The sequence below is a fragment of the Pristiophorus japonicus genome, unplaced genomic scaffold (genome assembly GCF_044704955.1).
Source record: "Pristiophorus japonicus isolate sPriJap1 unplaced genomic scaffold, sPriJap1.hap1 HAP1_SCAFFOLD_3487, whole genome shotgun sequence".
NCBI lineage: Eukaryota > Metazoa > Chordata > Chondrichthyes > Pristiophoridae > Pristiophorus > Pristiophorus japonicus.
In genome coordinates, this window is record NW_027253311.1 from 1 (window position 1) to 11,777 (window position 11,777).

The 11,777-nt window shown below is 53.1% G+C and overlaps 1 protein-coding gene across 1 annotated transcript; it reads left to right on the forward strand.

Annotated features, from left to right (window-relative positions):
• Positions 1-1,479: 1,479 nt before the first annotated feature.
• On the forward strand, positions 1,480-10,281 carry LOC139250103 (E3 ubiquitin-protein ligase HUWE1; the record flags this gene model as incomplete). The annotated part of the gene is made up of 5 exons (XM_070872677.1): positions 1,480-1,585; positions 3,340-3,457; positions 3,593-3,774; positions 7,728-7,918; positions 8,983-10,281. Coding segments are annotated over 5 exons (700 nt in total), but the record flags the coding sequence as incomplete, so codon positions are not given.
• Between the last annotated feature and the right edge of the window lie 1,496 nt (positions 10,282-11,777).

Below are 11,777 nucleotides of genomic sequence, written 5' to 3' on the forward strand. Positions count from 1 at the left end.
GAAGGATAAATATTGGCCCCAGGATAGTGGCCGTGGTATCACCCGAGAGGGCAGACGGGGCCTCGGTTTAACGTCTCATCCGAAAGACCGCCCCTCCGACAGTGCGGCACTCCCTCAGTACCGCCCCTCCGACAGTGCGGCACTCCCTCAGTACCGACCCTCCGTCAGTGCGGCGCTCCCCCCAGTACTGCTCCTCCGACAGTGCGGCACTCCCTCAGTACTGCCCCTCCGACAGTGCGGCACTCCCTCAGTACGGCCCCTCCGTCAGTGCGGCACTCCCTCAGTACGGCCCCTCCGACAGTGCGGCGCTCCCTCAGTACCGCCCCTCCGACAGTGCGGCGCTCCCTCAGTACCGCCCCTCCGACAGTGCGGGGCTCCCTCAGTACCGCCCCTCCGACAGTGTGGGGCTCCCTCAGTACCGCCCCTCCGACAGTGCGGCGCTCCCTCAGTACCGCCCCTCCGACAGTGTGGGGCTCCCTCAGTACTGCCCCTCCGACAGTGCGGGGCTCCCTCAGTACCGCCCCTCCGACAGTGCGGGGCTCCCTCAGTACCGCCCCCTCCGACAGTGCGGCGCTCCCTCAGTACTGCCCCTCCGACAGCGCGGCGCTCCCTCAGTACCGCCCCTCCGACAGTGTGGGGCTCCCTCAGTACCGCCCCTCCGACAGTGCGGCGCTCCCTCAGTACCGCCCCTCCGACAGTGTGGGGCTCCCTCAGTACCGCCCCTCCGACAGTGTGGGGCTCCCTCAGTACCGCCCCTCCGACAGTGCGGGGCTCCCTCAGTACCCGCCCCTCCGTCAGTGCGGCGCTCCCTCAGTACCGCCCCTCCGACAGTGCGGCGCTCCCTCAGTACCGCCCCTCCGACAGTGTGGGGCTCCCTCAGTACCGCCCCTCCGACAGTGTGGGGCTCCCTCAGTACCGCCCCTCCGACAGTGTGGGGCTCCCTCAGTACCGCCCCTCCGACAGTGTGGGGCTCCCTCAGTACCGCCCCTCCGACAGTGCGGCGCTCCCTCAGTACGGCCCCTCCCTCAGTACGGCCCCTCCGACAGTGCGGCGCTCCCTCAGTACGGCCCCTCCGACAGTGCGGCGCTCCCTCAGTACGGCCCCTCAGACAGTGCGGCGCTCCCTCAGTACGGCCCCTCCGACAGTGCGGCGCTCCCTCAGTACGGCCCCTCCGGAGTGTCGGCCTGGATTACGTCTTGTTGTATTGCACTGTGCTCGCTGTCTGAGTGGGTGATCACAGGTGACGGCCAGAATAAAGGCCAAGCGCTTCCCCACAGATGGTGGGGGTGTTTGAGGGGGGAGAGAGAAACTGAGGCAACAGTCGTGTGGTGCCTTCCCTGCTCCTGGTTGTAGATTAACCCAGGACCTGGGGGGTGGGGGGGGGGTGACCTGTGTGTGAAGAGACAGGTTCACTGACTGAGGGTGTCGGCTGCAGCTGGGATATGATTTTAAACCTGCAAACCTCGTTTTACTTCACAGGTACACAGACATGGAAAGTGAAGATTATCATTTTTACCAAGGGCTGGTGTACTTGCTGGAAAATGATGTGTCGACACTGGGCTACGAGCTCACCTTCAGTACTGAGGTACGCCTGCCCGAACACCACCAACCCCAGCCTCAGCCACCTCTCCTAAAGTGCGGGAATCCGGCCCATCCAACCTGTTCCGCCGTTTCTCTCTCTCTCTCTCTCTCTCTCTCTCTCTCTCTCTCTCTCTCTCTCCAAGTCACCCAGTCTAATCCCACTCTCCCCCTCACTCCCCCCTTTAATATCCCACCCAGTCTAATCTCACTCCCCCCTTTAATATCCCACCCAGTCTAATCCCACTCTCCCCCTCACTCCCCGCACCCTTTAATATTCCACCCAGTCTAATCCCACTCTCCCCCTCACTCCCCGCACCCTTTAATATCCCACCCAGTCTAATCCCACTCTTCCCCTCACTCCCCCCTTTAATATTCCACCCAGTCTAATCCCACTCTCCCCCTCACTCCCCACACCCTTTAATATCCCTCCCACTCTCCCCCTCACTCCCCACACCCTTTAATATCCCACCCAGTCTAATCCCACTCTCCCCCTCACTCCCCGCACCCTTTACTATCCCACCCAGTGTAGTATTGCAGAGATGGATGGTGGTACAGATTGTACAGTCATTGAGTAGTGGAACAGGCTCGAGGTTTGTACGGGGTTGGTCAATGTGTGGGGAGGGGGGGCTGGGGCCAGGGTGATCGCGCTGAAGCCAATTCGCCTGGTTCTAATAGTTTTCTCTACAATCATTTACGGTTGGCTTCGCCTTCAGGTCAACCACGGGTTTTTTGGGGGGTCCTTATTCCTCTTTGATCGTGGCTTTCGGAGAAAGGGAGAACATAAGAATTAAGAGCAGGAGTTGGCCATTCGGCCCCTCTAGCCTGCTCCGCTATTTAATAAGATCGTGGCTAATCATCAACCTCAACTCCACTTACCTGCCTGATCCCCATATTCCTTAATTCCCTTAATATCTCAAAATCTACTGATCTCGGCCTCGAATATACTCTATGACTGAGCCTCCACAGCCCTCAGATTCACCCCCCTCCGAGTGAAGAAATTCCTCCTCATCTTAGTCCTAAATGGCCGACCCCTTAACCTGAGACTGTGTGACCCCTGGTTCTAGACTCCCCAGCCCCGGGGGGAAACACCCTCCCTGTATCTACCCTGTCAATCCCCCTCAGAATCTTGTGTTTCAATGAGGTCACCTCTCATTCTTCTAAACTCCAGAGAATATCGGCCCAGTCTGCTCAATCTCTCCTCCTAGGACAATGCCCCCATCCCAGGAATCAGTCTGGTGAACCTTCGCTGCACTCCCTCTGTGGCAAGTGTATCCTTCCTTAGGTAAGGAGACCAAAACTACTCACAATACTCCAGGTGTGGTCTCACCAGGGCCCGATATAATCGCAGTAAGACGTCTTTGCTCTTATACTCAAATCCTCCTGTAATAAAGGCCAACATACCATTTGCTTTCCTAATTACCTGCTGTAACTGCAGGTTAACTTTCAGTGATTGGTGTACAAGGACCCCCAGGTCCCTCTGTACACCGACACTTCCCAATCTCACCGTTTATAAAAAAAAAAAATACTCTTCTTTTCTATTGCTCCTACCAAAGTGGATAATGTCACAGTTCTCCACACTATATTCCATTTGCCATGTTCTTGCCCATTCACTTACCCTGTCTATATCCCCTTGAAGCCCCTTTGCATCCTGCTCACAGCTTACATTCCCACCGAGCTTCGTATCATCAGCAGGCTTGGGTAGATTGCACTCAGGAATTCTCAAAGGCAGTTTCCAACCGCAATGGCCTTCCGTTGCAGGTGCAAGAGTTCGGGGTGTGCGAGGTGCGGGAGCTGAAACCAAACGGAACGCACATCGTGGTCACCGAAGAAAACAAGAAGGAATACGTCCACCTGGTTTGTCAAATGAAGATGACCGGTAAGTGAGCGAGAGTTTGCGCTTGTGCCCGGGGGAAGGGAAGGGCCCGGGGGTGGGGGGGAGCTCTTCAATAAATGCTGCGGGTCCATGGGGAGCGCGAGAGATTTTACCGGTTTTTCTTGTGTTTTGGGGCAGGTGCAATCCGGAAACAGCTGGCCGCCTTCCTGGAGGGGTTTTATGAGATCATCCCGAAGAGGTTGATCTCGATTTTTACAGAGCAGGAGTTGGAGCTGCTCATTTCTGGTTTACCGACCATTGACATCGATGACTTGAAAGCTAACACTGAATACCACAAGTACCAGGTTAACTCCATACAGGTGAGGCACCGAGGAGCAGGCTTCGCCTATCCCAAAGGTAGAAGGCCAGGTGGATAAGGTGGTTGAAAAGACAGACGGAATACTTGCCTTGATTAGCCGAGGCGTAGACTACAAGAGCAGGGAGGTTATGCTTGAACTGTATAAAACACCAGTTAGGCCGCAGCTGGAGTACTGCGTGCAGTTCTGGTCACTGCATTACAGGAAAGATGTGATTGCACTGGAGAGGGTACAGAGGAGATTTACCAGGATGTTGCACTGGAGAGGGTACAGAGGAGATTTACCAGGATGTTGCACTGGAGAGGGTACAGAGGAGATTTACCAGGATGTTGCACTAGAGAGGGTACAGAGGAGATTTACCAGGATGTTGCACTGGAGAGGGTACAGAGGAGATTTACCAGGATGTTGCACTAGAAGAGGGTACAGAGGAGATTTACCAGGATGTTGCACTAGAGAGGGTGCAGAGGAGATTTACCAGGATGTTGCCGGGACTGGAGAATTTTAGCGATGAGGAAAGATTGGAGAGGCTGGGTCTGTTTTCTTTGGAACAAAGGAGGCTGAGGGGAGATTTAATTGACGTGGAAGGGGCTGAGCTCGAGTGGATAGGACGGACCTATTTCCCTTAGCAGAGGGGTCAATAACCAGAGGGCAGAGATTTAAAGTAGCTGGATTAGAGGGGAGTTGGGAAATGTCTTCACCCAGAGGGTGGTGGGGGTCTGGGGGGGAACTCGCTGCCTGAAAGGGGGGTAGAGGCAGAAACCCTCACCACATTTGGATGTGCGCTCGAAGTGCCGTAACCTACAGGGCTACGGACCCAGAGCGGAAAAGTGGGATTAGGCCGGGATGGCTCTTGGTCGGCCGACACAACGCGGACACGATGGGCCGGAATGGCCTCCTTCCGTGCTGTAAATTTCTATAATTTTATGATTATCGTGTTCAGTCTTTAGACCGTGGCTGTCATCCACTTTGTGAGGTGCAACGATGAGGATGTGAAATCATCAAACTGTCCCATTTATTAAGTCGCCTCCAGTTGTTCCTCCACATGTGGGTTATGCCAGGAGAGAGGAGTGAAGATTAACAACAATGGGAGCAGGGAGGAGGGCTTATGGTTCTAAAGAATAAAAGTGGCTTTTTCATTCAGAGCAGAGGGGGAAGAACTGAACTTAAAAAAAAATTCTGTTCAGTTTTGCGAGATTGTTCCCACCGCTTGGTGAATCAGTAAGCCGGTTGGGCCTCTACTCATTGGAATTCAAAAGAATGAGCAGTGATCTTATCGAAACATATAAGATTATGAGGTGGATGCAGAGAGGATGTTCCCACTGATGGGGGAGACTAGAACTAGGGGGCATGGTCTTAGAATAAGGGGCCGCCCATTTAAAACTGAGATGAGGAGGAATTTCTTCTCAGAGGGTTGTAAATCTGTGGAATTCGCTGCCTCAGAGAGCTGTGGAAGCCGGGACATTGAATATATTTAAGACAGAGATAGTTTCTTAAGGGGATAAGGGGGCGGGCAGGGAAGTGGAGCTGAGTCCATGATCGGATCAGCCATGGTCGTATTAAATGGCGGAGCAGGCTCGAGGGGCCGAATGGCCGACTCCTGCTCCTATTTCTTATGTAAGGAGGGATGCACAGGCTGAGGATTGTCTCTCGAAGGATGAAGGGATGTTGGAAGAGATGTTTTCACACACGCAGGCGGTTGTTGGATTCGGGATTATTTCACAAGGAGCTGAGGCAGCGACTGTTCACACCATGTGAACGGGGGTCTGGGTGTGGTTTTGTATCGGGGAAAGTATATTCAGGCTACGGGAAAGGGCTGGGAAGTGGGATGAGCGTAGGCAGATCCAGTTGAAGAGCAGGTATTTTGTGTCCTCGGGGGCCCCTCGCTGTTCTGTGATCCGAGCTGGTCCAATGGGGAGATGTCACCTGTAGGCTGCCATGTCCATCAGAGGCAGGGATTCTCACTGGGCAGCCTGTGGTGCCGTCTGCAGGTCACCCTCTGGTGTAAGATTTGGATCACGGGTCACACACCACTTATCCGAAGGGTCTTAGGAACACAAGAATTAGGAGCAGGAGTCGGCCCCTCGAGCCCGCTCCGCCATTCAATAAGATCACGGCTGATCTTCCACCTCAACCCCACTTTCCTGCACTATCTCTTGATATACAAAAATCTACCGATCTCGGCCTTGAATACACTCAACGACTGAGCCTCCACTGCCCTCGGGCCGAGAATTCCAAAGATTCACCCCCCTCTGAGTGAAGAAATTCCTCCTCATCTCAGTCCTAAATGGCCGACCCCTTATCCTGAGACTGTGTGACCCCTGGTTCTAGACTCCCCAGCCCCGGGGGGAAACACCCTCCCTGTATCTACCCGGTCAATCCCCCTCAGAATCTTGTGTTTCAATGAGATCACCTCTCATTCTTCTAAACTCCAGAGAATATCGGCCCAGTCTGCTCAATCTCTCCTCGTTGGACAATGCCCCCATCCCAGGAATCAGTCTGGTGAACCTTCGCTGCACTCCCTCTATGGCAAGTATATCCTTCCTTGGGTAAGGAGACCAAAACTACTCAATACTCCAGGTGTGGTCTCACCAGGGCCCGATATAATCGCAGTAAGACATCTTTACTTTTTATAAGGAGTTGTAAGGCGTTTTATTAAGGAGCGGTCGTTCTAAGCATAATCAGACACAACGGGCGATTAAGATAGATATAGTCAACGTGCAACCCATGAACGATTCCACGGCCCCTGGGTGGAACGGACTGACGTTTGGGGCAGAACGAGGGTCTCTGATCACCGGTCTCTCCTGTTTGGTCGTTTCCCGAGCTGGTTGAGGTGTTCGGCCAAAGCCGGCCTGAGATCCACCTCCGCGGGAACTCGCTCCTCAGTCCTCCTGTTTCTCTCTCTCTCTCGGTTGCCCGTTTATTTCGGTGGGCCAGTGCCTTTGCGTCACTCACTTTTACCCATTCAATCTCGGGGGAGTGAGGACCTCTGACAGCCCCCTCCCGTCATCATGAGGCCACGTTCTACCTTCTCTCTCTCCTAAATGTGTTGCCCTTTCATAGCTGTTTATCCTGCAGCTTTTTACTATTTTGGCAAAACTATAAATCAAGTGCCCCCCCCTTAAGAGGGGTCACTTGAATCGACAAATTCACAAATGAAACTTTGGACAGTAAACAAATCAAATTAAAATTTGGTTGCCGGGGGTGATGATGCACTCCAGTCCCTCCGGCGCCCACCTCTCGCGGAAGGCCGCGAGCGTACCGGTGGACACCGCGTGCTCCATCTCCAGGGACACCCTGGCTCGGATGTAACCGCGGAAGAGAGGCCGGCAGTCGGGGCTGAACGACCCCCTCGACCGCCCGCTGCCTGGACCGGCTGATGGCCCCCTTGGCCGTGCCCAGGAGCAGGCCCTACGAGGAGGCCCTCGGACCTGCCCGCTCCCCTCCGCACAGGGTGCCCACAGATCAGGGGCGTGGGACTGAAGTGCAGACAGAATTAGAGGAGCCCCTTCGAATAACGGAAGAGGGGGCTGCAACCTCCCACACTGAACGTACACGTGGAACACGGACTCCCCCAGACCGCAGAAACTGCAGGCGGCCCGGGAGCTCGTGAACCGACTTAAAAACCGCTCATCAGTTTAGTCGTTCCTCTGCTTGAATACCTGTTGTGTCCTGACCTCGTAACGACCGTACTTCTGTGTCGTTCTTACCATGTGGCTGGAATTATTCCCATCTGCTGAGCAGGCATACCTACTTTTATAAAATCATTACTTCTTTTATAATTTGCAATTTCTTGCACAGGGGAGACAAGAAATGGGCCAACTCTGCCGTCGTATCTTCCCGTTTTAATCGTGTTTCACTGGCACTCTGCCGTCGTATCTTCCCGTTTTAATCGTGTTTCACTGGCACTCTGCCGTCGTATCTTCCTGTTTTAATCGCGGTGTTTCCCTCCCCCACAGATCCAGTGGTTCTGGCGAGCACTGCGATCCTTCGACCAGGCTGACCGTGCCAAGTTCTTGCAGTTTGTTACCGGCACCTCGAAGGTTCCCCTGCAGGGCTTTGCGGCCCTGGAAGGAATGAACGGCATCCAGAAGTTCCAGATTCACCGGGACGATCGCTCGACCGACAGGTTGCCCTCGGCTCACACTTGGTGAGGATTGGCGGCGGCAGTTAATTGCTTAGCGTTTAGAACCGACGAGAGTTGATTGCGACTGGGAGTGTCTGACTGGGCGACTGGGCAAAGGGCGCAGGCGATAGTCTAACTAACTTCCCTCTCCTGTAACCCAGGGTGCTGCAGCCAGTTCTAGTAAGAACTGAATTGGAACTGTTCAATTTATTCAGCTATGACCAGGAATGAACGCAGTTTAGTATGTATTATAAGTGTGGTGTTGTCGCCCAGCAATTCCGCTCCCTTTGTCCTGCCTTTATAGTGTCAGCTGTGTCTCAGTGGGCAGCACACTCTCCTCTGAGTCAGAAGGTTTGTGGTTCAAGACCCACTCCAGAGATTTGAGCACCAATCTCCCAGTGCAGTGCTGAGGGAGCGCCGCACTGTCGTAGGGGCGGTACTGAGGGAGCGCCGCACTGTCGGAGGGGCAGTACTGAGGGAGCGCCGCACTGCGCTGTCGGAGGGGCGGTACTGAGGGAGTGCCGCACTGTCGGAGGGGCGGTACTGAGGGAGTGCCGCACTGTCGGAGGGGCAGTACTGAGGGAGCGCCGCGCTGTCGGAGGGGCGGTACTGAGGGAGTGCCGCACTGTCGGAGGGGCGGTACTGAGGGAGCGCCGCACTGTCGGAGGGGCGGTACTGAGGGAGTGCCGCACTGTCGGAGGGGCGGTGCTGAGGGAGCGCCGCTCTGTCGGAGGGGAGGTACTGAGGGAGCGCCGCACTGTCGGAGGGGCAGTACTGAGGGAGTGCCGGAGGGGCGGTACTGAGGGAGTGCCGCACTGTCGGAGGGGCGATGCTGAGGGAGCGCCGTGCTGTCGGAGGGGCGATGCTGAGGGAGCGCCGTGCTGTCGGAGGGGCGGTACTGAGGGAGTGTCGGAGGGGCAGTACTGAGGACGTGCTGCATTTGGGACAGGACATACCCTGAGGTGGTGATGGAAGGGCCTGGGGCAATGGGTGTATGACTGTAACCGCAAGACTCTGAACTGCCTTCCTCGGTCTTGTTCAAAATATATCTTCCCGTCTGAAAATGATTTTATTTTGACCCCCCTCAGCTTTAACCAACTGGACCTCCCAGCCTACGAGAGCTATGAGAAACTGCGCCACATGTTGCTGCTCGCAATACAGGAGTGTTCGGAAGGATTCGGCCTGGCCTGAAGCTGTACAGAGGACGAAAATTTAAGAGAGAAAAAAAAAAGAGGCCGTACACAAGGGGAGGATTTTTTTTTAAAACGAGACTGTCAAAAAAAAAAAAAAATGTGCATAACTTACTCTCCTCGGGACTGTCCTAGTAGACTTGCTTTAAAAAAAAAACACGTTGCAGCACAGCCCGGTGCTGAGTGGATTTCTGGAGTGAGAACGTCACACGAGAGAAAAAAAAAGAAATATTGACTTTGGAAACTCTTTTTTTTTTTCCATTTTCCCCAATCTCCTCCTTCTGTTAGGTTGCATTATTGTGTGTGTGTGTGTGTGTGTGTGCGCGAGAGAGTGTGTGGGCGTGTTTGGGTTGTCTTGACTTGCACATTGTGGAGGGGGAGGAAATTCGAACAAGCCTTCGCTCCGGTGTCGCTAACTCGGTAAGAGAGACCACTTTTGTTTCGAAGTCGCTTTTTACTCTGCTATATAACTTTTTTTTTTCCCCCCGTTCTTTTCGTTTGCTCTCGGCTGAATCCATGCAAATACTGAAGATGTAAATAAATATTGCAGAGAGGTTTTGATCCACAGGTGGCCCTGTTCAGCAGCTAAGACGTGACCTGCCGACAAGAGGTCCAGGGTTATTTTTAGTGAATCATGGCAAGGCATTGGCTTTTAAACTGGATCCCCATTTCAATCGGACAAATACGCGCAGACACGCGAAACAAAAAAAAAAAATTACACGTGGTGCGGGAGGGGTTTGCCGGGGAGAGAGAGAGAGAGAGAGAGAGAGAGAGAGAGAGAACGAGGGGAACAAAAGGGTGAAGAGAAAAAGCTTCGAGAAAAAAAGCTTCACGTTGTAAAATATGTGCAAACAAAAAGTCAGTAGCCAAGTTCATGCTTTTTTCATATTTATTCATTTAGATTTTTTGGAAAATTCTGGAATAAATAAAAAGCTGGTTTGAGTCACTTAATTCTGCATTTGAATGTTTAAAAAGGAGAGAGAGAGAAAGAGAAAAAAAATGAGGAACTTCTCGTTCTGATGTCCGAATTTCAAATGTGACCTCTGTCCTTTTTTTTGCCTGTCTTGATTATCCAGTGGAACAGCTTCAGGAGTGTGCGGGAGAGCGGGAGGGGGTTCTGTTATGCCCATTCGTACTTTGGACAAAAGAAAAAAAAATATACAAAGATGATTCATTAAAGGTTTAGTTTGAAAAACATTTTTAGTCTGTCGTTCTGTGCTGTGGGATGCCGAGGTTGTGGCGGAGGGGGGAGAACGTGTAGGGTGTCTCATCGAATTGGGTTGTTCAACCTCCCATGTGACGGACGAGGGGCTGGGGCGGAAGTGAGATCATCAAAATGGCAGCTCCCCTGGGGTTTGGCCCTCATCAAAATGGCAGCTCCCCCGGGGGGTTGGGCCCTCATCAAAATGGCAGCTCCCCCGGGGGGGTTGGGCCCTCATCAAAATGGCAGCTCCCCGGGGGGTTGGGCCCTCATCAAAATGGCAGCTCCCTGGGGGGTTGGGCCCTCATCAAAATGGCAGCTCCCCCGGGGCTGGGCCCTCATCAAAATGGCAGCTCCCCCGGGGCTGGGCCCTCATCCAAATGGCAGCTCCCCCGGGGCTGGGCCCTCATCCAAATGGACGCCGCAATGATGGCAAAACAGACCACGTTAAATTCTTCTCTTTGAATATCTCCCAGAGAGAGTTAACGTTTCAGGTCGATGGCCTTCCGCCAGAACTGGGGACAGTTCACCGATGTACCGAACAAGTACTGTGGCAGGGGGGACGTTCTGGGAGACGGAGGAAGGCGGGAGAGATTAAATGACAACGGTGAAAGGCAAAAGGAGATGGCAATGGGGCAAGTAGAGAAACAGCGATGGGTCGAGAGGACATTCCATTGAGAAATAAACACTTCACGGGGAAAGGGGCCCATAACTGAAAGAAGTTAAGGATAAGCCTCCGATTAAAAGAGGCTTATAACATTGCAAAGGACAGCAGCAAGCCTGAGGATTGGGTGGGAGAGCTTTAGAAACCAGCAACGGTTGTCCAAAAATTGCTGGGAGGGAGGAAAATAGCTTAAACTAGCAAGAAATACAAAAAAACAGATTTCGAGCTTCTGTATAAAGGCAGAGAGTTGCAAAAGTAAACGTTGGTCCCTTCGAGACTGACAGCAGAAATTATCAATGGGGGAATAAGGAACTGACAGACGTCAACAAAATATTTTGTATCTGTTGCAGTAGAAGACACACAACAGTGGGGCAACCAAGGGACTGGCAAGAGCGAGGAACTGGAAGTAATATCAGCAGATAAAAATTAATGGGACTAAAAGCTGACCAATCCCTTGCCCCTCCCAGCCATGAACTCATTGAATGGCGGTGCAGGCTCGAAGGGCCGAATGGCCTACTCCTGCACCTATTTTCTATGGACCTGATGGCCTACATCCTCGGCTTCTAACAAGTGGGTGCATTGGTTGTGATCTTCCAAAATTCCCTTGACGCTGGAACGAACACAGCAGATTGGAAGGTAGCTAATGTTTAAACCCCCCCCCCCCCCCACAACATTCAAGAAAGGCGGGAGAGAGAAAATGCTGGAATCCATTGTTAAGGAAGTAGTAACGGGGCACTTAGAAAGTCAAAACATGATTAGGCAGAGTCAACATGAAGGGAAAATTGTGTAAGACAAATGTTTTTTTTTTGAGGATGTAACAGGGTAGAT